The sequence below is a fragment of the Arvicanthis niloticus genome, chromosome 2 (genome assembly GCF_011762505.2).
Source record: "Arvicanthis niloticus isolate mArvNil1 chromosome 2, mArvNil1.pat.X, whole genome shotgun sequence".
Lineage (NCBI taxonomy): Eukaryota > Metazoa > Chordata > Mammalia > Rodentia > Muridae > Arvicanthis > Arvicanthis niloticus.
In genome coordinates, this window is record NC_047659.1 from 26109230 (window position 1) to 26137119 (window position 27890).

The 27890-nt window shown below is 34.7% G+C and overlaps 2 protein-coding genes across 12 annotated transcripts in view; one reads left to right on the top strand and one right to left on the bottom strand.

Moving 5' to 3' along the window:
- Acvr2a (activin A receptor type 2A) overlaps window positions 1-18541 on the top strand; it is an 81204-nt gene extending 62663 nt beyond the window's left edge. Inside the window, exons 6-13 of one of the 2 annotated variants that reach the window (XM_034494417.2) lie at window positions 1037-1060; window positions 4509-4652; window positions 6518-6661; window positions 7771-7916; window positions 9383-9497; window positions 11666-11804; window positions 13835-13965; window positions 14910-18541. In XM_034494417.2, the coding sequence (XP_034350308.1) occupies window positions 1037-1060; window positions 4509-4652; window positions 6518-6661; window positions 7771-7916; window positions 9383-9497; window positions 11666-11804; window positions 13835-13965; window positions 14910-15104 (1038 nt within the window). In that variant the 3' untranslated portion in view covers window positions 15105-18541. The remainder of the gene's footprint in view (window positions 1-1036; window positions 1061-4508; window positions 4653-6517; window positions 6662-7770; window positions 7917-9382; window positions 9498-11665; window positions 11805-13834; window positions 13966-14909) is intronic. The other variant, XM_076928721.1, reaches the window with a different exon arrangement.
- Window positions 18542-19877: 1336 nt separating this feature from the next.
- Orc4 (origin recognition complex subunit 4) overlaps window positions 19878-27890 on the bottom strand; it is a 39187-nt gene continuing 31174 nt past the window's right edge. For 8 of the 10 annotated variants that reach the window (XM_034494425.2, XM_034494421.2, XM_034494420.2 and 5 more), the window contains 5 exons: window positions 27759-27845; window positions 24798-24906; window positions 24019-24114; window positions 23866-23933; window positions 19878-20793 (listed from right to left, as the gene is read on the bottom strand). In XM_034494425.2, the coding sequence (XP_034350316.1) occupies window positions 20605-20793; window positions 23866-23933; window positions 24019-24114; window positions 24798-24906; window positions 27759-27845 (549 nt within the window). In that variant the 3' untranslated portion in view covers window positions 19878-20604. The remainder of the gene's footprint in view (window positions 20794-23865; window positions 23934-24018; window positions 24115-24797; window positions 24907-27758; window positions 27846-27890) is intronic. The other 2 variants (XR_013108586.1, XR_013108585.1) reach the window with 2 other exon arrangements.

Here is a 27890-nt window from a genome sequence, read left to right on the forward strand (position 1 = left end):
CCTTCCAAAGAAGTGAGTGAGGTAATTCACTCGCTGAAAGTAGGAAATTTCAGAGGTTCTTATGAAAGCTGCTAAAAAAGCAAAACAAACAAACAAAAAGCCAAACAATCAAACCAAAACAAAAACCCAAACCACCACCACCACGCTAGAAAACAACAAAAACCTCAAACCCAAACCCAAAAACAACAACCAAAATAGCTCCAAAATAACACAACAATACAACACAAAACAAAACAAACAAACAAACCCTAGAGTTGGAGAGACATCACAACTCACAAAGGTACAAACACGCAAGTCTGATCCTTAGGACATATGCGGAAGGCAGGGGAAAACAAACAACTAAACAGGCAGGCAGGTTGGGTGGGATGCTGCATGTTTGTAATCCCAGCAGTATAATAGTTGAGGCAGGTGTATTCCTAGGCCTTACTGGCCATCCTAGCCTGCTTGGGGACACTTGCAAATGGCACTTTTGGAATGACACCTGACGCGGTCCCCTAACCTCCATGCACACATCCCTACACATGTATGCATACACTCTTGAAAGCTGTTAGAATCCCTGGTCTGAGAGAACTGGATTTCCTCAGGACTGATTCCTGGTGTTTGTTAAAGGCAATACTGCCCTCTGCTGTTCAGAAGCTAATTGCAGCTCCTATAGTCCCCAGAATTGCCTGTTTACACTCACGCTTTAGACTTTAAAATCTTTACAAGTAATACCTAATATTTGAAATTTCTTTTACTTGCTGGCTTGAAGCCCATTATATCAGGTAATTTGGAGTTATTTTTACATTAAACATTTTCTACTAATACCCTAATAGGTACAATCTAAGGATTTTTCCTTTATATTTTTAAAAATAACACTTTCCTCTGGTTATAAGGAATGTGTTTTCCATTCTTATCTTAAAAATATATCCCATTGAATCACTGTCAACTCTTAAAAAGCTAAATCATTCTTTCACCTTTGTAACTGATGTGTCATTTTTCATTTCATTCTGAATATGAATCGTAATTTCTTTTGCCTGTGTTTTTTCTTCACAAGCACGCCTTTCATATAATGATAGAGGTAAGATGCATTGATGTTTGTTTTATGGTTGTGAAAGCTGTGGATGCACACAAAACATTTGTCCTTAGAGTTTTGTTATTGTTGCTTTACTTTGCATTTTTTATAGTTTATCTACATTTTGTTATAAAAGTTCCCTCTTTTGTATCCAAATATTATTCATTTGACATAGTAAAAACATTTGGATTTGAAGGCTTGTTAACAGTAGTTATACTTATCTAAGGTAGGCTGTAGAAAGTACTGTTTCTTGTGATTCAAAGATAAAGCCTAATGGGAGCATTAGCCCTAAGAACTCAGTATTTTTAATTTTAATAGTATTTCATATATTTAAATGCCAGCCTGTACTCATTTGAATAAGAGATGACCTTCTGGTCTAGCTCATTATCTTTTAACTTAAAATACACTTTCCAATGTCATCTCTAGCTAATGAATTTGCTGCATAAATAACACCTTTGACAAATCTGTTGCTGTCTTGAAGGTTAGGGCTGTTTGTATTATAATGTACACTTAACTCAGAAATAAGCAGAATCGATGACAGATGGCTTTGCTGCCCCTTTAAGGAGTACCCCAAATGTGTATACTAATGCTACTGTGTAGGTGCTTTGGACAGTCAGAATTTACCAGTAACTGCAATTTCAGCATACTTTCTGATGTCCTGAGAAGGCAGCATAGTAGAGCCACTTATGATGCACATCTTCTTAGTTTTATGTATTGAATGAATGGTTAAAAGAGCACTGGGAACTTGGGGGGAGAATTTCTGTCTTCCAAGAGTTTCTGGGTAGCTCGGCAAAGCTATGCTTCACGAATGCCACCAGGAAGCGTAAGTTCCCATTTGTTGCCTTAGGGGTTCATATGTTTAATGATAGAAGTCTTCATTCCTAGAAACAAATACCGAGGTATTCTGAATAAATTACTCCTATGGATACTAATAAACAGAGTAATTTTTTAATATTCTTATACAATAATTAAAACCTAGATTTTAGGGATTTATTTAAAACTTCATCTTAGTAACTTGTTGCTAAGAAAGCAAAAAGGTCTATCAATGATTTGATAGTTTTGATAGTATTGTGTAGTTATTTTTATGATGACACGTGTTTTAAGCCCAATCTTAAGGATTTGTAAATATTAAATTGTAGTTAAGAGTACATCTCAAAAAGGTGTGATATTGGTAAGAATGAACCTTTGTAGATCACTTTCTTCCTTTTTGAATATTGGCCAGTATTTTGGCTTTTTATTTAAATTTTTTATACTGTCAAGAAAATTTTACAGTTGTATGTTTTGTAGCAATTAATGGAAAAATTATGAGTAAAATTGTAATATTAAATGTTGATCCAAGATTTTTCTCTGAGACAAAAAGTATGTTAAAATTTACTAAGGAAAGGCTTGTAAGCCTATAGGACCTTTCAAGGTTATCTTTCTATCTAGAAAACATTTAATATACTTTAACCTACTGTTATATTAATCTGAGGTACTGAAGATGTGATCTCAGTCCTGTTTCATGGACTAGATTCATGTCTGTACTTGGCGCCCTTCTGAACACAGTAGATGTGTATATTATCTCTCGAGACATTATTGGTCAGTGGCTGTGCTATCCTCCTCTCCTCTCTTCTTTCAGTTAGTGTCTGAAGATTATAGTATTGGTGCTTTGAAAAACTGATTATTGCCATTTCTATTTAGCTATTTCTTTATAAACTTGTACTTATTCTTGAACCTTGCAGACGGGATAGTTTTCTTTGCCTTTGGTAGATTAGTGTTCGCCTTTTCCTTTCCAGTCCCCTCAGTCAGCTTGTTCCTGTTCCTGTCAGTAGAATCATAGTACAGGCAGAGATGGTTGTAGAGTGGTAAGGAAGGAGATGCTTCCCACAGCAGCTATCCAGAGCCTGCCTTCCTGTAGAGCCTGTAGACAACCTCTTTGGTCCATCATTCTGCTAAATGGAAGCACTTTGGCTTTATTAACCTTATATTTTTAGTTTGAGAGGAACAGCAACTTTGTAGACATTTGAAAACAAACATGACTTCAGAATGAATCACAGGAAGTCTTTCTTCTGCCTTACTTTTAAAATAGGAGTTTTCAAGCCTTTAAGGGGCTGCCTACAAGTTGCATTCTTTTTCCATATGTATTTGGAACTCCTTTTCACTGGGGTAATCTGATGCCTGATAGAAAATTCATAGATTCCCTAACAGCCTGGTGCCTGAAGGATGCCTACAAGGAGCACTATAAGTTTGGAACATTATAAAGACCTAAAAAGAGAGAAGAAAGTTAGGGTAAGATGTACTGATCTTGGATTTAAAAATATCATTTTTAAGTATATGAAGTACCACCAGGGGTCCTGCCACAAAGATTTTAGTTCCTTCTCACAAAACTTAAATAGCCATTGAAACATTTCTGATGCTTTTTCTGTTTGTTTCCAGAAGCTTCTTCCATCTTGCTTTAGTTGCAGATAGTAAGCTGATAAAACACTTCGAGCAAAGGGTTGCTAGTCTATTGGCATAGGGATTTTCCTTGCCTTCCGCATTTTCATGTAGTTTCCTGGCCCTATTTTAAAGATCCATCATTGCAACACTCCTGTCTTTTATTTCCCATTCCATCTTTCCAACTATGACTATCACTTTTCTACATTTCTTTATACTTTGTTTTATTTTTCTTTTCAATTATCCTTAGAACATGATCTTTATTTCTGGTCAGTTTTGGAGAATAGTTAAAGGGATGAACTATTAGTATCTTGAAAAGTAAGAATGAACAAACAAAGTTTGTCTATAGAAACATTTCTTTCTTCTTTTGCTTGTTTTTTTTTTTTTTTTTTTTTTTTGTTTGTTTGTTTTTGAGACAAGGTTTCTCTGTATAGCCCTCTCTGCCCTGGTACTTGCTCTGTAGACCGGAGCAGCCTTGAATTCACAGAATCTACCTGTCTCTGTCTGCTGAGTGCTTGGATTATATACTTGTTTGAAATGACTGGACATTGTAAAATTAATGAAGAAAAAAGTTAATGTTAGACAGTCATTAGAGAAAGTATTAGATTTTGAGACTTTTGTTGTTGTTGTTGTTTTTTTTTTTTGAGAAATGCTCATACTTTGCTGTTTTGATACTTTTAAAATCTATATCCTTTAAGAGAATATCAACTGGATAAAGCCAATGACATACTATTAAGAGTGTTCTGAAATTCACAGAACGTCTTGAGAACACTGGTTAGATTGTCTGCCTACTCTTTTCACCTTTTCCTAAAGTAGCAGCAGCACTGATGTTGTTAAACACTGCCTGCTTAGTGGTTCCCACTAATTCCCTAGCATCTACATTCTCACAGGCTGAAAGTTAACATCCCGTTGACGTTACAGTCCCTCATGTGTTCATGGTCTCTGTTAGAGCATTCTTCAATATAACCAGCCTTTCATCATTTCAGAATCAATGTCTTATATTCTACTTATTTATAGCAGTATTATTATTTATCTCTAGGACCCAGGACCACCTCCACCTTCCCCATTACTAGGGTTGAAGCCATTGCAGCTGTTAGAAGTGAAAGCAAGGGGGAGATTTGGTTGTGTCTGGAAAGCCCAGTTGCTCAATGAATATGTGGCTGTCAAAATATTTCCGATACAGGTATGTTTATTGAAGTTCTCTAATCTATCTGCTTCTGTATTTTTAAAGCTGTAACTGGTTAGGACATTATAGCTCATAGACAGCCTGAAAACACAAACTTTCCATTCTAAAGTGATTGTTTGTCATAGATGGGAAAGTAGTCTAGCCTGCCTGTGCTGCTGTCACAACTGAGAAATGGAATGATTTAATGCAGCATTAGGCTTTGTCTGCAGAATTGGAGTCACAGTACATAAACATATAGTCAATCTTTTGTTAATAAAATCTAAAGTATTCCAGTCACAAAAATAAGCTCACTGTCTGGGTAGTTGTCTTGTTGTCTCCTTGACAAGAAAGAGCAGTAGACTTTGTGCTTTACTTTAGAATCAGTGTTTGCAGTTACATGGCCAGACTTTGATTTCTCTTCATTGCATTTTTGAGTATATATAAATACTCAAATAAGACATATATGTCACTTTAAAAAAATTTATTTGTTGGTAATTCCTCAGAGACAGTGATTTGGGTTTCAGAGTATTAGTTTACTGTTTCCCTTCAATGCAGCTGATCCCCATGGCAGCCTGAGCTGTCCCAGTCCCGCGGTGCTGCGGCTTTGCTCATTGCTGGTAGACTTCAGGGGCTCACCTTCCCCTTGCTCTGGCAATATACCCTTAGTAGTGAAGTCTCAGCTACACACCCAATCCCATCACTCCAGAGTTAGACAGAGACAGTTTCCTGAACATACCTAGCTTTTACCTCCTTACCTCATCTCAAGCCTATCTTTACCTTGGCAGCAGGGTAGCTTTTTTAGAGAGAAGCATTTTGTTGTGCTAAGATTCATAATAAGATTCATATTTTGATGAGTGAGGAATCTTAACAATATAAAAAAGATACTAAATATTAAGAGTAGAAATAGCAGCCGTTTTATCAAATGCCTTTATTGACAGAATAATAATTTTACATATTGTATGTTCATATATTATTTAGATATAAACATAAAATAAACACTCTGTCGACCAATAGTGCAATTATTCTTTTACTTCACTGGAAAAATGAATGATTTTTTTGTTTATTTGTTTTGTTTTTCGAGACAGGGTTTCTCTGTGTAGCCCTGGCTGGCCTGGAACTCACTCTGTAGACCAAGCTGGCCTTGAACTCAGAAATCTGTCTCCCAAGTGCTGAGATTAAAGGTGTGCGCCACCACAGCCCAGCTAAAATGAATGATTTTATAAAAGGAAGAAGAAAGACCAAAATTTAAACTAATCTTGGATACAGAGATTTCCTTACCATATAATACAGTATAATGTAACTTCATTGCCCTTTCATAGTGAAAACAAAACAGTATTTTGTAAGGAAGTATACAGTCGACATAGATCACTTGCAGGAATGAGTAATTGATAATTTAAAAAAAAAAAATAACCATAAGGCTCTGATGACTTTGGGAGATGGGTAGGGCAGGCCAGAGAGACTGCTCTCTGAGGTTCTATCTGAATTTATCTTTCAGGGAGATGACTGAGGTGATTGTGACTGGTAGCATAAATAACTGCACACTGTAGAATGCTTGTAGTAACTTGTAAGCAGAATGTGTTGCCATTTAAGATACAGAAATGTGGTCATTTTTGATGAATCCTTGTGTTTATAAACTTAGCCACACAGAAAAGTAGATTTTGAGAGACTGGGAAAGAATAAGGATTTATTATGGATTATTGTTATCACCTATCAGATTTCTTTTATAAAAAAGTAACAGAAGACCACTGTACTGAACTCATTTTGTTGTTGGACCACTTGTATTAGCTTGTTTTGTTGTGGTCACTTTTTACTGTAGTAAGCTCAGTGTGATTTGTTTTCTTGTCCTCTGTGTTCTTACTGTGCTTTCATTTTTTTTACTATAGGACAAACAGTCCTGGCAGAATGAATATGAAGTCTATAGTTTACCTGGAATGAAGCATGAGAACATACTTGAGTTCATTGGTGCAGAGAAGAGAGGCACCAGTGTGGATGTGGACCTGTGGCTAATCACAGCCTTTCATGAAAAGGTATAATGACTGACTACTTAAGTTTAGTTATGCTAGACTTGGTTTACCTAGTGTTAACTGCTGTATTTCAAGAGAACAGTATATTATCACAGTTGATTAATATTTGACACAAAATATATATCACTTATGAATAAAAATATTAAAAAGTGACTTTAAGGAAAGAACAGCTTTTTACCTAACTGTCTAATGATAGAAAATCTTTAGTCTTTATTTCCTGTGCTGCAGTTAGGAGTACTTTAGAATAGATAGTGCTGATGGTTTTCATGTATTACTTATGATACAGTTCATTTTATGAGCTTCACTTCGTTTTAGCTTTAATTTTTGTCTTATAATTTTTTAATGATGAACACAGAGTCACTAACTTGTAGTTATTACCAAAGCACACTTGCCATTCCATCATTTTGCAGTTAAAATTTTTTTAAAAAAACAAGTCTTCAGTGTAGCGCAGGCTGGTTCCAAGTGCGTGCGTGTGTATCATTATGAGTAAGGTGCATGTGTGGAGGCCCTGAGTTGTATTGTCAGTGTCTTCCTCAGTTGCTTTTCATGGTTTTTGTTTTTTCTTTGTTGTTGTTGTTTTCCCTTGAGGCAGGGTCTCTTGCTGACCCTGTAGCTCACTGATGCTTCCAGGGATCTACCTGTGTCTGTGTCCTCCTAGCACTGGGCTGAAGACTAATATGGGTTTAAGGCTTGGAACTTAGGTCCTGTGACCGGCACTTTACCAACTAAGTCATTTCCTCAGGAAGAGTCTATATATTAGTAGTTATTTATGTTTTCAGTGTAGTTCTATAATGTCAGTCTGTTTCACCTTAGAGATTAGTTTTTTTTCTAAGATTTTTAACTAGTCTTTTTTTGTTTGCTTGTTTTTAACCTCCCAAAGTCAAGGAAATGAACTTATTTTTGTAGTAAGCCTTAAAGTCAGTCTTTTGTGGTTGAATGTTCATTACCACGAATTGAAAGGAAATCTGAACAGCTGTATATAGTTTTTTTTTTTTTTTTTTTTTTTATTTGAAAGGAATGTGTTGCTTTCATATCCAGAGAAAAGTTTCTGTTTATGTAAAACTTTAATCAAGAGCTCATGGGTGTTTTCCTCCCACCTCTCCTTTCCTTAGGGCTCACTGTCAGACTTTCTTAAGGCTAATGTGGTCTCTTGGAATGAACTTTGTCATATTGCAGAAACCATGGCTAGAGGATTGGCATATTTACATGAGGATATACCTGGCTTAAAAGATGGCCACAAGCCTGCAATATCTCACAGGTAGAACAAGATTTGTATTGTCTTTCCATCAAACTCAAATGTTTGCTATTTAAACTTACAATTCTTGGAGTAAACTTTATTTTTGCTGTGGTTATTCAATCATATTTGAAGAGGCAAAGATTTTCATGTTTTTAAAATTAGGTTTGAGATTGGCTAGGATGTATTTTTGTTATGTACATGTTAATGTACATGTTAATCTCATTTATGAAGTCTAATGATCCCATGTTTCAATTTGTCTAATTTCTGAAGCTGTGTTTGAGAATAAAAGCATATTTTCTCTATTTCAAAGGAGAAATGATTTTAACTCAATATTTTGATTAAAGACAATTTTTAGTATATACACAGTGATAGGATTAAGGATAGATTAAGTATTTCTTTGTCTTTTGGATACATATACATTCATTCCTTGAGCTAAAGTATAAGTGATCAGTCAAGAGGAGACAGCTGTTCAGTTAAAAAAAAAAAAAAAAGTACACATCCAGTAAAGAAACTGTTAGAATCTTAAAAAGGAAAAATGTTTGTTTCTGGGAAATAAAATTAGTTTGCTATTATTTACCTTTCTTGGAAAAATATGGGATTGAGTTGTTGTCTTCTATTCAGTTTTAAAATACCTGTTTTAAAAGTAGGTATTAACATATTGATTTAGCAAATGTGTAGTTGAGTGTCACCAGAATGATTTTGCAAATAGTGACTTTAGAAAGTCCTCTCTTTCTTTCATCTTTATGAGTCCCCTAAATTATTAGTTATAGGGTCCTTTAAAATGTTTGATACTGAAACCACTTGGTTTCTGGAGCATTTGATTTTACCTTCATCCTGTTGTAGGACTAAATGACTACTTCTGAGTATACCTACTGATGAGAGCTTAGACATGTTCACTAGAGTTGTCTTTAAGTTGAACCACATGAGGCAGATGTATAGAAAGAATATAATCCTGACTTACAGCTGAGAGACTTTTCAAAGTACCAGCTCTGCGTTACGGCAAAAGGCTTCTGTCCTGTATTTGCAGAAGTGCTTTTCTTGAAAAATGGCTATGCAGTTCAAGAACTATTGCAAGGAGAGGGCGTTCGAAAATGGAAGTCTTTATCAACGACTTTATCAAATTTTAAAAATTTTCTTGTTGTTCTGAAGTTTTGGTTCTATGGGATTTTGTAGCTAAAAGATCTGAAGCATGCATTACCTTAAAGAAAGCGTAAATTCTAATCATATGGGAGTAACATAGATGAAATGCATTTCTGGAGTGACTATAAAAGTGCTTTATGGAGAGGACTCCTTCTTGCTCCTTTTAGGACAGGTTTGTTCTACATTCATGTGCTTTAGGCCAGGTTGAGACTCTGCCTAAGCATCTTAACTCTTTCTTTGCTCTTCTTAGTTCTAAGTAACTTTATTTTTATAGCACATTCTTCTTGCATTCAGTAGAAAAACTTAAAAGATAACTTGCTTAAGACATTTTATTTTTCTGTTTAAAGGGACATCAAAAGTAAAAATGTGCTGTTGAAAAACAATCTGACAGCTTGCATTGCTGACTTTGGGTTGGCCTTAAAGTTTGAGGCTGGCAAGTCTGCAGGTGACACCCATGGGCAGGTAAGAGCAACAGCTATAAAGTGGGAGCTGAGCTGAGCACATGGTGCTGTTAGTACTAAATGTACTAGTAGCTACTAAATGTACTAGTAGCTTACTAAATGTAAAGTAGACCAGCACTAACTTGATCTAAAGTTGGTGGGGTAGTCTTTGAAGCATCATCTACTAAAGAGAGATACATTTTTGTTTGAGAAGGCAGCATTTTTACACTGTTGTGTTATTCAGGTTTAAGCAAGCACTAGAACAGCATTCAGCTGTGATAGTATTGTTTTTTAAAAACAATTGGTCAAAAAAGAATCCAGTTCTAAATAATTTATCTTTAGGGAATATTTTCAGTGGTTAATTCCTCATCCTAACAGTGGAGAATAATGGGTCCCTTCTTACTACAGTTTATTAAATTCTCATTTCTCTCTAACAGTTTATTGCTCTGGCTCTTTATTGATTCAATTACAATTTAATTTTTAAAAAACTTCTTACTAGAGTTCAGAGTTCCTGAAAAGGCCAGAGCAAGTTGTCTAATTCTAGTTATGGTTTGCACAGATATATTTAGCACCCTTTAGGAAGGCTAAAGGAGATACAAACCCCATATATTTTATCCTCAGAAAAACCATGAGGCAAGGAGAGGTGCTACACTCGGATAGCTTGACCTCTTCACAAGAACAGGTTAGGAGTAGGAGACATGCCCCAAGGATTAAGAGTGCTTACTTCCTTTGCAAGAACCAAGTTTGTTTCCTGGCTCAGGCTGCTCAGATGTCTGTAAGACCAGTTCCAGGTAACCCACCATCCTTTAATGGGCTCTGGGGGCACCACAACAACATAAGCACATACACCTTCCTGTCTGTTCAATTAAAAATAAAATAAATATTTTCTTAAAAATATCTTAAAGTGTGATATTTCCTAGAAGGCCAAATGATTCTTTCAAGGCTTTGCCCTTATTAGTTTTGTTTTTCAAATTATTCAAGTTATTTGATTATTTCTGAGTTCTTTTATCTCATTCCATATTCCCTCGATCACCAGGAATATAGCTGTATTCAGTGTCATAGTATGCGGATTCTGGCAATGTTAATTAACAGTTTCACATTTGTTTCAATGTAATGTCAGCAGTTGTAGAATATTAGAAAGGCTGACATGTTTGGGAAGAGTACTACTAAGAATGGAGTGGCCTAGAGATAAAGTTTTGTGGTTATTCTATGATTAACAATCACAGGACAGTATGTATGCAACAGCTTTATCTTTTGGTATATTGCAAAACTAATAACTTAAAAAAAAACCTGACTCATGTCATTTTATAAATGTCCTTACAATTGGATTACAAGCTTAGGCAAAAATAAGAAATTGCCTACATGAGTAAAGAGTTTCCCTACTGTCTACCTTTGATTCATAAAAGAGCATATCTTAGACTAAAATTAGATAAGCTGTAATAGTAAAAGAAGTGAAAAAGTAGGCCTCTGAGAGACATTCAGAATATAGTCAAAATGTTTGTGCAGAACAGGAAAAGCCAGAAAGCCACTTTATGTTCTCATAAGATGAGTTAAAAGGTGAACTTAGTAGTTTCACTAATCTGTCCTTTCTTTTGAAAACCATTGCTCTATGTGCATTGAACTGCTAAAGTGTTGGTCAGAGTCACTTGACATTACCTCAGGGTGAAAGCCTGATGCCAAAGCTGCCTCCTAGATCTAATTAGGCATATACTGGTTTACAAGTCATAAAATGCATTTATACTAAAATGCAGTCAAGACCAACTAGCACCAGCCGCCCTAGTTTAGTGGCCACAGTTAAGGTACTACAAAATAACAAATTGTTGGGGACAAATGTAAATAAAGAACTAAGAAGAATTTATGAGTAAATAAGATTTTCTTTAAAAGTAGAATTAAAAAAATAATCTCAAACAATAAGTGAAGTGTTCTGTTTTCTCCATTCCATCCTTCTCCCAGCAAACCATTACTTGGTTCCTTGTGATTAGATCTAGAAAGGGAAGGAAAGACCTGTTAGCCTGTCTGGTGAGAGTATCCAGAAACCATCTTATTATATATCCTATGGTGTTATGATCATAATTTATCTTTCCCTGGATAAATAGACCATATTTGGTTTTCTTTCTATAAAACCATAGAGAAAACATGAGTTCATAAAGTCAATGAGGGAGTATTGTTTGATTTCAAAATCTTTTTCAGGTTGGTACCCGGAGGTATATGGCTCCAGAGGTGTTAGAGGGTGCTATAAACTTCCAAAGGGACGCGTTTCTGAGGATAGATATGTACGCCATGGGATTAGTCCTATGGGAACTGGCTTCTCGTTGCACTGCTGCAGATGGTAAGAGAAAAAGTAAATAACTACATTTTCTTTTATGAACTCCATAAGGTGGCAGAAGAGACAGACGGCAAGGTGAACTTGGAGGGTTGGGTATGAAAGGAACTGGCTTGACACTTTAGAGATAGAAGTAGGTTAGATAGCACATACTAAAAGAAAATACATTGCTTCAGAACTTGAGTGTTAGTCCTTCCTAGCAAACTGTGACTTGGTGGGGTGGTAAAGTAATACATAGTTAAGGTGATAATATACCTTCTGGAGAATGAACTCCAGAGTGAGGGAAGTGTAAACCATTAGTCCCGGACCTGGTATATAAGACATTCAAGTAACTATAATGAGGTGCTAAGAAATGGAAGGTGTGGTTTAGGGATTAAGAAGAGTTACTTTGTGGGGAAAGGAGTTATAGGGGATTCACAGAGTAAGAGGCAAGGTTATATGCTAATTTTTCTTAAATACCTTCTATGTGCTGTAAAATACTTAAGAGCAGGCTATGTCACAAGACAGAAATCAGGGCCAAAGGGAAAGTGAACCATATTTATGAGTGCATTTAAGTTTTTATCTAGTTGTTAGTTAAAATTCAGCAGTTCAAACTTGACCAATTTCTAGGAATCTTATTAAAAATAAGCCTCTGAAGGCTGGGGAAATAGGTTGGTTGTTAAGAACATTGGTTGCTCTTCCTTCATGGGTGCCACTCATAGTTGTGGTGCACACGTGCAGGCAAACCCACCATACACATTTTTAAAAAGAATCAGCAGCCTGGGCTGAGCAGTCTGTATTTTTATAAACTGTCATCGATTGGTGCCAGTGTCATTGACCCGTGAACCAAACAAAGATTGAAATTCTAGCGTGTTAGTACTAACACTGGACATACTAAGCAGTTCTTCAGCTATCCAAAGGTTTCCACAGGGCGGGTGAAATGGCTCAGTGGACAATTCTCATGACCTGATTTTGGTCCTGGGTCTCATATAGTGGAAGGTGAGAAGCTACCATTCCTTGCAAGGTGTCCTCCGATCTCCATATGAATATTGTGGCATGCACATGCAGGTACAACTGAGTGTAGCAATAAGAGACGGTGCCTAAACCACTGGTCCAGGGCTCAGTCAGTGCCTCTTTCAGTTCAGGATTCTGTTTGAAGTGTTCGCTACATCTTTATACTTTGCACAAAGCTAATATATGCACATCTGTTTCTCTCTGGTCAATGAAACTGTGCAGAAGTGACATGTTTTGAGTGACGAGGAGGAAAGTACAGACTTTAGATTTAGATTTCAACTCCACTTCTTAATAGTCACATACCTCTGTTCCAAAACTTTTAACTTTCTGAGCTATTTTATTTACAAAGTAGAGCAATTCCAACTTCACTGGTAGATAAAATATGTGCTTTCATGTCTGATATCTAAGAAAAACAAGTTATGTCCCTCAAAGCATTTTGTCATGAGTTACATTTTGACTTGATGGAAATTCTGGTTGAAGCACCTTTGTTTCTTGAATATAAAAATAAATAGCATTATAAGTATAATAAAAATATGTTTGTGAGGGGATAGAAACTCAGAAAGTGCATCAGTTACTCAAGTGGTCATGTAGGGTGTGTGAGCATGCCATAGATGTCTAGTTTTTGGAGGTGCTAACATGCTCAGAATGTTAATATTCTTATATGACTTGTTGAAATGAAGAGGGATTCCCAGCTTGATTTCTAAGTGCCAACACCTCTTTGTCATATATAGACATGGGCATTCAGCATATGTATTGTAAAATAGCCTGGAAGGCTGAATGTGAAGTTCAAGAGTTCAAAGCCAGCCAAACTCTTTAGTCTGACCCTGTCTTCAACAAGCAGCCATCAAAAACTCATAAAAACAGACCTTTTGGTTTCTCATAAATTAGATTCTGGTCCCACTGTGATACAAGTACAGCTAGGAGTCCATTTCTCTCCTTTCATTATCTAATACAGAATGGGAAAAGTGGGATACAGAATGTATTTTAAAGAGCTTGTACTAGTCAGGAATCATTTCAATGGATTTTCCTTTTTTACATTTCAGGACCTGTAGATGAGTACATGTTACCATTTGAGGAGGAAATTGGCCAGCATCCATCTCTTGAAGATATGCAGGAAGTTGTCGTGCATAAAAAAAAGAGGCCTGTTTTAAGAGATTATTGGCAGAAACATGCAGTAAGTTTATACACTTGTTTTCTATTTGAGATTTCAAGAAAACACTTTTAGGAGAATGACCTATCAATTCTATGAACATTTCTCTTCTGGGAAGGTGGTCTTCATACAGGGGTTTTGTACCTAAGCTTAGAGGCAGAAAGCTTTGTCTGAAGTCACAGAGCCTTATAGAGAAGGCTCTTCTTCAGCAATCTAATTAAGTTCAAGTATCTTCTGTTTTGAAAGCTTCATGAGGAAACAAATGCCTGGCTCTGAACCCATAAGTATCGTTTTAACACTTACTAAGCACTGAGTTTTCTCCATCCCATGAAGTCTGACGTCATTTCTTTCAAGACTTCACTTTACAGTTAGAGTGGGCAGAAGAGCATAGAATTGTGCTGGCAATTTGGTGTTCATATCACTAGAAACCCAAATAGAAATAAGGAACTATACCCTGAAGCCAGAGATTTGATTCAAGAGTGGCCTTTTAATTTTAACTCAAAGGGAGAAAAGCTAGAATCAACTTTAGAAAATGATTATAAAAAACAAACACACAAAAAACTTGTAACCCACATTAGACTTAGTTGTAAGTCTACTTGAAAAGCTCAAGTATTGAAATGATCAGATTTATACACACAGATTTTTGGAACTTAGAAACATACCTGTTGTAAAGCACTAGTGCTTGGAAAAGTGACGTATTTTAATGGTATGAAAATGGCATTCAGTAAAAGTGAATGCAATGATGCCATTCCATCTCATTCACATGTTTGAGGCAGAAAGATAAAGATTGTGAGACAAAGACTGGCTTGCATAATGCATCCATTACAAAGACCCAGAGTTGGCACTGGTCAGCCTTTGCTCATCTTGAAACCACTGTCCATGGAAATAGCTATTTCAGTATGACACTGTTAGCCTGCTTCCTTTCAGGAAACAATAGCTGTTAAGTTTGACTGTTCTTCTCCTCTTAGGGAATGGCAATGCTCTGTGAAACGATAGAAGAATGTTGGGATCATGATGCAGAAGCCAGGTTATCAGCTGGATGTGTAGGTGAAAGAATTACTCAGATGCAAAGACTAACAAATATTATTACTACAGAGGACATTGTAACAGTGGTCACAATGGTGACAAATGTTGACTTTCCTCCCAAAGAATCTAGTCTATGATGGTTGCACCATCTGTACACACTGAGAATTGGGACTCTGAACTGGAGCTGCTAAGCTAAGGAAACTGCTTAGTTTATTTTCTGTGTGAAATGAGTAGGATGCCTCCGGGACATGTACGCAAGCTGCCACTTGTGGAAAGCATGGATCTGGGAGACTTCACTGCATCGTCTGCAGCAGATATGAAGGGGAGTCTAAGGGAAAAGCTGCAAACTGTAAAGAACTTCTGAAAATGTACACGAAGAATGTGGCCCTCTCCAAATCAAGGATCTTTTGGACCTGGCTAATCAAGTGTTTGAAAACTGACATCAGATTTCTTAATGTCTGTCAGAAGACACTAATTCCTTAAATGAACTACTGCTATTTTTTTTAAATCAAAAACTTTTCATTTCAGATTTTAAAAAGGGTAACTTTTTATTGCATTTGCTGTTGTTTCTATAAATGACTATTGTAATGCCAACATGACACAGCTTGTGAATGTGTAGTGTGCTGCTGTTGTGTGTACATAGTCATCAAAGTGGGGTACAGTAAAGAGGCTTCCAAGCATTACTTTAACCTCCCTCAACAAGGTATACCTCAGTTCCACGGTTGCTAAATTATAAAATTGAAAACACTAACAGAATTTGAATAAATCAGTCCATGTTTTATAACAAGGTATTACAAATTCACTGTGTTATTTAAGAAAAAAATGGTAAGCTATGCTTAGTGCCAATAGTAAGTGGCTATTTGTAAAGCAGTGTTTTAGCTTTTCTTCTACTGGCTTGTAATTTAGGGAAAACAAAGTGCTGTTTTTGAAATGGAGAAAAAATATTGGTGTCACTCCCCCCACCCTCTTATATCCAGGTCCCAAAATATTGCATACTTAAGTAGCTCTTTTTTCTTTAAGGTGTGCTGTGTTTGGGAAAATTTGAAAACATAAAAGCATGATTTAAAATTTTTTAAGTGAGCTGTGACACTGGAAAGCTCTTCATTTTTCTTTTAAAATAGATTTCTTTTCCTATTTATATATGTTAAATGGTGGTGTATTTCTTCTTTTCACCAAACAGTGTGTGGGATATTCTAATCACTGTTTTATGATCACCTCAGGAAGTGTCATTACTCAGAATTCTTCACTCTGCTTCTAGACTTGTAACTTTTATCACTGTACTGCGTGGTGCCATCTTGTCAGAGTAATATTTGATGTCTGTGATATGGAGAGAATTATCTTAGGATAAAGATAGTGACCTTTAAGCACAGATTTCAGGTATTACTGCTTTAAAACAAATCAGGGATAACAAGTTGAACTTATAATATGCAATGACATTAAGAGGTAACCAGTGCTGGTCTAAGGAACACAGCTTAGCCTCCTCCCCACATTACTTTTACAGCTAATTCTAGACAGTTCATGCCTTATCCTTGCGAAGAATAACGGAATCGATGACAAGTATGTACCAGAGTGCTTTTAAAAACAATATTAGAATATATTTGGATCTTTCCTCAAGCTTACATAGGCCCAAGAAAAAAATTAATTCCCTGAATTTTTACATTACCAACAGATAGCCAGTATTATGTTATATACATTTTTGTTGAGTCACTTTAACATCCATACATTAATTTTTATAAACTTTTTACATTACTATCAGGAGCTCACTGTGAATGCATTATCTTCAGATGGTTAAGACATCAGACACTACATTTTACATATGATGTGCACTAATCTCTGGGAAGAATTGTAAACAATATTCATAGGTCAACAGACTTTAAGCGGGGAGGATAATAGCATTCTTGTCTGTATGCCACATACCATAGAGAATTGTGCGTTGTCTATGTACCCAAGGTCTCACTGTATTCCTAAGATTGCCAAGTTTAGTGTTCCCTGTTTTGATTTATACATATTTGGCCCCTCAAACTCTTGATTTAGGTTTGCTTCCATTTGTAAACTAATCAAGGAAGACCACAAGAAAATACGCATACAAGGAAATTAATTGTTCACCTCTATAAGCAAACTGCTACTGGTTGTAAACATTCAGCCTCCTTTAAAAACTGATTAAATGAGAGAGATTATGACCATTTGGCTTAAGAAAGCACTACAGATAAATTTTACCAAGACTGGTTCATGATATAAAATGCTTTGTCTTCATACTAGAAATTTTTTTTAAAAGAAATCTTGGGTATTGTATGTAAATCTAGCTTATCAATTTTAAAACGTGTATTCTCTCAAGAACTACATTAACAGAAAGCCTTTTTTATAAGCAGTAAGATTAAGAATGTTCCAGTGACTACCTGTCCTTATACCTAGTCTTGTTAAAACTTTCTTTTGCAGGGCATTTTAGTGTTTGGTTTACAGTAAGTGCAGAGTGGGCAGATAAAAAGATTTGAGTTAGGATACTGAAAAAGAAAGATCAAAGAATGAAAATGATTTATTTTTAGGGAGATGGCAAATTTGGACCCCTGTATATCTTCATGTGTATGGTGCTCATGATGTCTTGTACTTTGCCTTTCTGATACCCACCAGAACTGCTGCTCTTACTCTACCTTGCCCAAATCTCCCATGTGAGAAATGCTTTATGATCAACTGCCATAGGACTGATGGAGTAACCAGTGTTTGAATTTATTTGAAGTCTATCTATGCCCTGCACAGATCTTGTATGTATTTTAGATGCTAGGAGTTTTAGCATGTGATTTGTGACTCTTGTTTGGATGTTTTATTACAGGTACCTTGTGAATTCCAGAACAGAGACTGTGCCTCACAATTATTGGTCCCATGAACTTGCACTATCTTTCATGGTGATATTCTAAAAATACAACCAGGAAAAACAAACAAATACCTTTGGACTTAAAAAAAATCATGTATCACAAAATTATGAAAACATCGCTCTGACCCTTTTTCTTATCCTTAATAATTAAGTCACATTTAAGTAAAATTCAAATGGTTGGGGAAAAAAACCCTCACCAGATAGATGGTAGTTTAGTGGAATAGACTGATTACTGTTTTTTAAAAAAATGCTTCATCAGATATTTTCCAGTTTCTCTTTTTTACTTTTTTCAAAAATTACTTTTTAGGAAGATTTGGTATAATGTGCATAAAATTATTTACAATTTATGGACAAAGATACAAGTAGCATCTTGATTAAACATCATTTACCTCAGATATTCAACCAGCAGTACGTTTTTTATGCAGTCTCAACCCGTATCTCCCTATTTGTTACCTCTCAAAATCTTGGTAAACAATTATTTTAGCTTTACTCTGTATTTCTTGTCAGTGTTTTGGGCACAGGTTGTTGTACTACTGTCATATTGTACTTGCTATTTTTTTTTCTGCAAGTATTTAACAGAAAGCTAAAAATGAAAAAAAATCCCCATAAAATCCCACCTTGAATAAGTGATTGTTAAATATTGTACAAATAAAATGTATGCTATCCCCATTCCATCCCCATGTTAAATAAAAAATGAATATGGTATTATTTGCACATGCAGTTTTTCTTTAGTATTTATGTTGTTAAAGAGGGTAATGAGAGCTTTCCAATTTACAGTGAGGCTTCCGTCTTGAGATTTTCAAGGGTCATAAAATCAGGGAGGTTTGTAAATAAGGGAATTTTCCTTCTTCTGTTATCTGACTATGTTGGTCCTTCTTGCCCATTACCATAGGCTTATTCTTAAAGTCACAGATTCATCAGATTCTGTGCTCTCAGGTTAACAGTGAAGGTAACAAGAACCTGCACTGTCATTTTACTCAAATCAAAAGGCACACCATGGTAGGAAGTGCATTCACTGATACAAAGACACCGTTTTCCATTGCACAGCCTAAGATGTCTAACTCTTGTCAGTGGATACTATGTCCTTACATTATAAGACATTACCATATGGAAGTTTGAACAATAGATTTTAATAATTTTTCAGACATGTGTCTGTGTAAAATCAGGTGCCTTTTAAACAAGCTTCAGTAGGCCACATGGAGAAAGACTACATGGAAAATTCTTTTGTTTGTTCTTCCATCTCTTGGCCCAGGGGTCTTGAGCAGAGATTTTAAATTCTCTTCATTGCACAGAAATTTTCAAGTCAGACATTCTGTTCACAATCATTCCAACCTCTCCCCACCCCTTCTTGTTACTGAGATAACTCAGGCTAGTTTGGAAATGTTTATTTAGGCTCCTAAAAGTATCCACCTTTCTTGCTTAAGTTGTGGAATTGTATGTTTATAGACAGACACTTCCATGACAAACATTCTTATGATTTGTTTTTTAGTATCTAAGTTTTCTCATTTTAGAATTATCTAATAATGTAGTTTGAACAGCTTATAAGGTGAAAGTGTTTAAAAATTGGACATATATGTCTATGGATTCATTTTTATCTTGATTATTAAAAAAAGACATAGAAAGCTAAACATGTTTACTATAAGAAAGGCAAAGGCTGTGTATGAAGAAAGTAGGTTTTAACTGTGAGGTACTACATTAATGCACAGAAAATTTGTATTTAAGATTTCTTAAAAGTCAAATTATTTCCTACAGTATCCTGTAAAAATAGTAAAAAAAAAAAAAAGTGTTGTTAAGCTTTAGTTTTTAACAACACTGGCTTGAATGTTACTTAACCAAGTTGCATTCAAGGTCATACCAGTCATTCCCATACTGTGATCCTGGACCCTGACAATGGTGAGATTTCTAATCTGTAAATAATAGCATTTAATTCTGCAGATACCTTACAAATTGCACATAGAGGGTATATGTATTCTATAAAATCTTACTATAACTAAATATACAATCAAATATTCTTGAAAAAAAGGAACTCACCGAGATTAAGTACCATTTTAACCTGCTAGTTTTATTTATGTCTATGAATTTAGGAGGTGGACTCGGACCAACATACCATGTTCTTAGAGAATTCCGTTTTTTGAAGCTAACAGCTAATATTGTATTTGTGGAAGCAGCTGCCCAGAAATCCTTTAAGGTACCTGTTAGATGGCAATTTTGGTCCCTTCTGAAATAAAGTATACCCAGAATGTACATTAAAAAAAAGCTTCCTACAATTGTGATAAGCAGAGAAGAAAATGCTGAATTGTTTGGACTCTTTCCACACAAGCCCTTCAGCCCAAGTGGGCTAGTCTACTGAACTAGAACGCTGGAGATCTGGAGGATCCTATAGGAACCAACTCAGGAAAACCAGCCCAACCCCAACATTCCTCATGTATTTTCTGTTCCTATTTCTCCAGACTGCTTAAGATTATGATCTGTAAACTAAGTGCTTAGTTGAAGTTAACCTTTCCAATGGACCACATACACTTTACAAGAGTATCAAATCATCTTCTGGACCACCCATAAAATAAGCACAATTTATTCTTTTGAACTGCTACTTTTGTGGTGTAATTTAAATTAATAAAACTGTGTCCATGCATGGTCATTATTCAAAACACAGCCAAGATACTAAGAGCAAGTTTCCCATAAACAATATTTATAAACAAAGCAATGTAGTAGCATATCTTATTAAAGAGCAGTACTTTTAGGTCTTCACAGAAATGTAATTAAAATCTTCATAGCCAGCTTAGTGAAGATGTTGCCCACTGCCTAACATCTGTAGGGCAGTTGGAGTATTTCTGTAGAGCATTCATAATTTGAGTATTATCCAAAAGTAGTTTCACTAGCTGGTATTCTCTCTGAGAATTTACTGAAGTTCTTTCCATGGGTTTTATTAATTCCAATTGTTGTAAGTGCTCAAATGCCTGCAAGAAAAAACACAAAGCTTAGACTAAAGGGGACAGACACTTGTAGAGGACAGTTACTGGTTTTCGTAAGGTGTGAAAAAGAAGAGAAAGCACATTTGAAGAGCCTCTTTCCTAAGTGCACGCTACCCTGTGCACAACTGAATTTATATAAAAATTTTTTACTCATTTGCCCATTCATTAAGGTTTTGAAGACAGGATTTCCTTGTGTAGTCCTGACTACTGGAACTTCATTTGTAGACTAGGTGTCCAACTCAGAGATCCACTTGCTTCTACCTCCGAAGAACTGGGATTAAAGGCATGTACCACCAGGGCTAGGTCTAAAATCTTTTTCTTAATAAACTCCCAACTTTGTTCATGATAGGGGAGAAAAAAAGAATGGGAAGGTTGCCAATAGAGTTAAAATCACCCTTAGGAATGGGAATTTAGCTCAGCAGTATAAAGTGCTTACCTTGGACCACTAAACAAAATAGCCCCACCCCACCCTCAGATACAAGTTTAGTCAAATCCATAAAAACTGCATATTTGGAGAGAGTTTTGATACAGTTGTCTGTCCCCATAAACAAGCAAATGCCATAGACCAACCCAGCCGGGTGTGGAGGTATTTTACCTAAACCTTAAATCACTAGGTTTTGTGTCTAGGCAGACTGTACCTCACAGGTCCCTTTAGACTTTTCCAGTGGTGGGTGATGGGTACTGTACCTAAATCTTACTCATGCTCATCATAAACTCACCTGAGCTACATAGCTCCAGTCCTTTGTCTATTACTTTGATCTGAAAACCTTAATCTGATGAGTTTTGCTAATGAGATAGGTTACTAGAATATACATTTTCTTTCTCAATAAAACCTTATTGAACATTAAGTACAGCTATACACTAGTAGGTACCACTTAGTGAACATCAGTAAAGTTTCTCCTGCAACAGATGGGAACTGATACGGAGACTCACCACTGGAACCTGTGCAGAATGAGAGCCCTTGAAAGACTCAGTCCTAAGTGGAAGTTTTTCATCAGAACCCTCCCCTTCAGAGCTCAAGGAAAAAGGAAGCAAAAACACTGTCCAAAAGAGATGGGATCTCAAGATGGGGAAGTAGACTCTCTTTCTCTAACCAACAAGTTACCTCCAATTAACACTTGCTTGCAAAGTAGAAAATAGTTCTCCAATCTCTCTGGGTATGCAAATTACACTTAAGGATACAGACCATGCCCAGTAGCAGATAGCCAACAGAAAATGAACCCAAAGGTGGTATTATTATTATTATTATTATTTTTCTGTCTGCTTCATAGGGCTTTGTTTTAGCATTTTCTCCTGTTACTGTTCTCTGGCTTATGTATTATGACTTCCACTTTTGTTTATGGGTTTTATTTGTATGCCTCTGTGCATGCTTTCTCCTGAGGCTCTTTCTTTCTTTCTATTGTCAGTTTGTTCATTCTGTTTTATTCTTGCTTATCTTTTCTATCTGCCTGTTAGAGAGAGAGAGAGAGAGAGAGAGAGAGAGAGAGAGAGAGAGAGAGAGAGAGAGAGAGGGAATATGAATGAGTATGTGTGGTGTTAGAAGGGTGAGGCAGTGAGAAGAATCTGAGGGACTGATACCTGAATGCAAATAACTACTTTCAATAAAAAATTAAATAAAATCTTAAAAAGAAAAAAACCTTTAGCAGTTGTAAAACAAGACAGGTAAGGAAGACCCCAGAGTACAGGAAGGCCTATTGGGTGCATCATGTAAGTAAAGGATCCTGTAAAATGGCAGACCTGGGGTCAGGCAGGGGATATGTTTGTTTAACCCCCAGTTTCCTTAGTTACCTTAATGGAGTTCTTCATTGTTAGGTTCCTCTTAATCTACAACTCATGCATCACTTGATAGTTGTTTACATATGCTACTAAGAAAAAAACTATACTATGATGAAATACTAAAACAGTGACATACTGAAGTAGATTCTTGAACATTCTTACAGTTCCCCGTGAAAAGTATCACTGGAATATAGTCTGTTTATCATAAAAATTCTTATTGGAAGAAAAAAGCTCAGACACCATTTTGAAAAATGATAAAATATTAAATTCTTGAGGTGTAGCTGAACAAAATTGAAAACATATTTCCAAGATGCAAAATATACCCTATTTTAAAATGTACAAATAAGCTCCTAAAAAATTATTTCTAAACACTATCAGGTGCTCTTTTCAAAATTGCAACAACAAGACTGGTGGTTAAGGGAAGAATCTACCCTCAGGACTCTATGACTGCTGCAGCTTGATCTGGCAAAAAAAGAATGCTCACTTTTAAAAACTGCTACAAAACAAAATTCTCACTATGCTCTATATGGAATACCAAAGGATCAAGCTTCTAGTGCTTAAAACAAAACAAAAAATTTTCTCCCATATAGAACCCAGAACCACACTGTCTAAACAACACTGGACAAAGACAATCGCAAACTGTGTGGCTTTGTATTTACATTTTATTTAATTTTCATTTAATTAATGTAAGGTAAAAATACTTAGACTAAATTTACTTAGAAAAATGACTATAGTTCATATAATTTTAAAATGTAAATCTTTTTTTTAGCTATTTAATGAGTTTAAAAGAATGAATTTCTAAGGAATGTGCATTAAATTGGGATCTACTATAACTATTTATAAATCTACCAAATTTTAAAGACACAAAAGAAAATAGTTCAGGAAATACGTTTATCATGAATTTGGAAATTTTTTTTAATCAATTGGGTTATACTGTTACAACTTTATTATGCCTACTAGATAATGTAAGAATATATAATGTGATTTACATTTTCTTTGTAGTGGAGGATATCATTTTAAAGTTGTAAACTGATGTCTTACCCTAAATAAAACTTAACATCTTTTAGTTCCTTCTCAGTAGGCAAATGCTAAGAACAGACAGCAGAGGGCAATATACCTTCACAAACTGTAAAACAGGCTATCTACAGAATTATTGAAGCATTTCATTTTTACAAAATTTTGCTAAAAATATTCCTATAATACCTAAGTGTTCAAAAAGTTATAAAGTAAATAATAAAAAAAAAATCAATGGATCTGATAAAAAATACAAGTCAACCATACCTTCATGACCACAGGTTTCTCAAAGTTATAAACAGAATGGGCCTTTCTTTGAATGAATTTCTGAAATTCTGCAGAGTAAGCAATGAGAATATTAGTACTTTCAAATAAGGAATAGGCAAGAAATCTAGAAGAAAATGATGAACTTCATCTCACCATTATACACCATTTGAAAATTAAAGGGTTCTTCTTCATATATGTCATTTAAATGTTTCATTGCAATTATGAGACAGATTTCCAAGACCGACAGACCTAGAATTAAAGGGAGATGGACTCTTGAGTTGTAGCCAAGGGTTCATGCCACTAAACTAACTGCTGTCCAGAAAACAACGCAAGCTTCTGAAGGATAGAGGAGGTCAGGATTTCTCTGTATTTAAAGGTATTTCAACAAGTAAGTCATCTAACTTCCTGGACTTTAAGGCTTTTTTTCTGGGGGTGGGATGATCTATAACATACAGATTTTTCTAAACTTAAAGGGATGTGTTATAAGTATAAAAGGTTTGATACTATATCGCCCACAACAAATTGCACATATTATGATTATCATGTAATTTCAAGTATCATAGGCCTTTGGGAGGCATTTATTCAGAGAAGTTCTGGAAATTAAACCTAAAATATATCTTATATTTCAAAAGGGATAGTGAACCCAAATGAGCAAGTACCAACAAATAGAATAGCACTTAGGGTAAGCAAGGAGAATATCAACAATAGTCCTACCTGGAATTCCCATGTGGTATGGGATGTAGAACACAAAGTCTCTTTCACTTTAAGTGAGAGTGATAACATACTTAATACAGTACCAATTCAAAGTTGTATATAAAGCATTCTGTATTCAAAGCTCCATGCTCAAGACTAATTATAATCTCAGAAAACATCTAAATCTAAATTTTGAAAATCAAAGGATCAAAAGAAAGATTAACAAAGTAGTTTCTCACCATGTACAATATTTGCTTTAGAATCCAGGCTACACAAATGCTGTGCCTCCATCAGATCTGCTGAAGTCATAAATGGATGTGATACGGTTACTCGACTTAAAGCAAGCATCTAAAGAAAGGTGTATTTTAAAAAGTACTTATTTACTTGAATATTTTGGAGATATTTTAGAACAATTTTAAAAAATATTTTATAGTTTATTCTTGTAAGATAGAAACTAGAAAAATAACCTTAAAAACTTTGCTCCATGAAAATGTAGCAACTGTTCAGTTCAGACGCTGCTCTCTCTACTAGTTTGCATTTGAATCTTATTACTCTCCAAAAGAAAAAAAAAAAAAAACATTTCTAAAACGTCCAATAAGAAAAAAACTGAAAGACTACTAATCAAATACTATCACACACCTTAGAAGAACACCTATGTTTTATACAAATTTTTACAAATAATATGTAAAAGTAAGTTCAGTGTAGAAGTTACTAATTTTGAAAATAATTATAAACTTAGACTATCCTCTAAAACTATCCTCTTCATTTATTCTTCTTAAGCAAGCACCACCTTCTGGACTAAGTTCACCCCTCAATTAATGATTTTTATTTGGAATTCAAGAATGTAGAGTTTGTAGATGCAGCAGATATATATAGTAATTATATAGATATATGTAGTAATATATATACATGTAGCAAACATACAGCTTCAGGTTAAATGTGTGTGTCAGATACTCTACAGTTAGTGACAAGAGGCTGGAAATCGCTGACGTTCATTCTTCTACAAGTTAGAACTCAGACCATTTGTGGCTCTTTCCTTTTCTACTTTTTTTCTATTCATTGTAAGATATTTCTTACATTAAAAAAATCAAACAGAATAATATATCTATATGATATCCCTTTTATATTTTATAAAATATACCTGTTATAGATCTGTGGATACTGTTCTTGATTGTACTACACCCTTTGCCACATAAAACTGTCAAGAATCTTTATATTAATATATTCTTATAAGCTTTAAACTCTATACTGTAGGTATTACTAGATAACACAATTATTTTTCAAGCCTTCTATAACCAATGCAATCTAGTGTTAGAACTTTGAGTGAAAATTATAAGAATTAATTTACATTGTGATTTCAATTCTAGTTCACTCATTTTCTATTGTATTCCTTTGTAACTACCCACATTTCCTAATTTCCTGTTGATAAACATATGCCATTTTCATTTTGTGTAATGATAAACAAGACTGCAAATAAATATAATATTTAAAATGCAAATAATATTTAAAAAATAAATATTATACATGTTGTTTTATACATCTTTATGTATCTGTGGAAAATTTTTAATCTAAAGATTCTAAAGATTCTTAATCCATAACTTCATTATTGCCAAGTTGCTAAAAATGACATTGTAGTTTTGATGGGTAGAAGGGAATTAAACTAACAAATAGGAAACTTATTTGGAGAAAGACAACATTTGTTAGTAAAAGCAGATGTGGGGAATAAGAATCAGTAAAGGTAACATGGTAGAAATGTAATGATGCGTGCCATAGGCGTAAACAGCCTAACGGTGGGACTGAGCTTTGCCATTTACCTGCTGTGAAAGAAATGTTTAACTCACGGGTTTCAATTTTTTTTTTTTAAGAAGAAATATCAAAGAATAAGGGTTTCCTTTTATTATTATGATTATTATAAAATACCTAGATATTATGTAGAAAAATAACTAGTTACAGAGCAGGTATGCTACTTAACAAATGGTCAGTATTACTTGTTCCTATTATTGAAAATGACCAGAAACAAAAGGACCAAGAAATACTGTCTCCCTGAAAGGCATGTAGTATAATTTTCTAAAAACACTAGACTAATTTCAAATATTATTAATAAAATGAATTATAATTCATAACAAAGTATTTGATTAATACTGACATTATTTAAACACCCAGACATGACTTGCTCCCTTCACCAAGTGATAAATAAAAGATAAACAAAACCATGTAAACAAATCACCTTAAAAGAAGTGAATGTAATCTAACATATCAATCATTAAAGAAAAATTATATGATCATATCCACTGACCTAGCATCTGACAAAAATGTTAGATGGGTTCATAATAAACTCAACACATCAAGCATAAGAAAGAAGTTGAAAATGAGCATGTACAAAAAAACCTTACAGATAAAATTTATACCATACTAAAACCGTGAATATCTTCCTCTTAAAACTGGCAACTAGGAAAAATGTCTACTGTCACTACTCTGAACCAACAAGTCAAGGCGATATATAAGAAAGAGAAGAGAGAAGAAAAAAGAAAAGAAAAAAAAGGACTACAAAGGGAACAAGAAAACACACCTATTAGAAGATAATCTGAGTATGACTACATAGAAAATTCCAAAGAAACTATTTTTAAAAGTCTGAGAGTTCAGCAAAACTGAATGCAAAACATAAAATTAACATACAAAATCCAATCACATCTTTGTATAGTAAGAATAAAAATGCTAATCCTAAAACTTAAAAATTATTTACAACGAAATGCTTCAAAGGAAAATGAGATGCTTAAGTATGATATACTTAAAATATGTACTGGATCTGTGTTGGAGAAGAGTATCAATGAAAATAACCAAGCAAGAATCAAGTAAACTATGTATTATATTTAAATATCAGCACAACTAATGTAGTAAATGACATTTTTCCCCAAATTCATCTTTAAGTTTAAAATTTTCAAATCAAGATATAAGCAGTACTCTTGACTTATATACTATTAGTAGAAATGTAGAAATAGTTTAGCTATTAGTGAAAACGCAAGGCACTTCAAAATGTTAAAAATACAGATTATACATGTATGAATGTATCAAAACATAAGATAGTTCATTAATATGTATAGTTTTTATATGTAAAATAGGTATAATACTTATGTATTTATAATAATATAGATAATAATTATTTGTATAGATCAGGTAAAAATACATTTAAAAATACAAACCAATAGCATATGTAATGACTGCAAGTTTTTGTTGACATTGAAATGTTTCTGTAGAACTTCAAGCACAGTTGAATCTTCAGAGAGACACTAAAAAAAAAAAAACAACAAAAATCAATGCAAGTATAGCTTGAC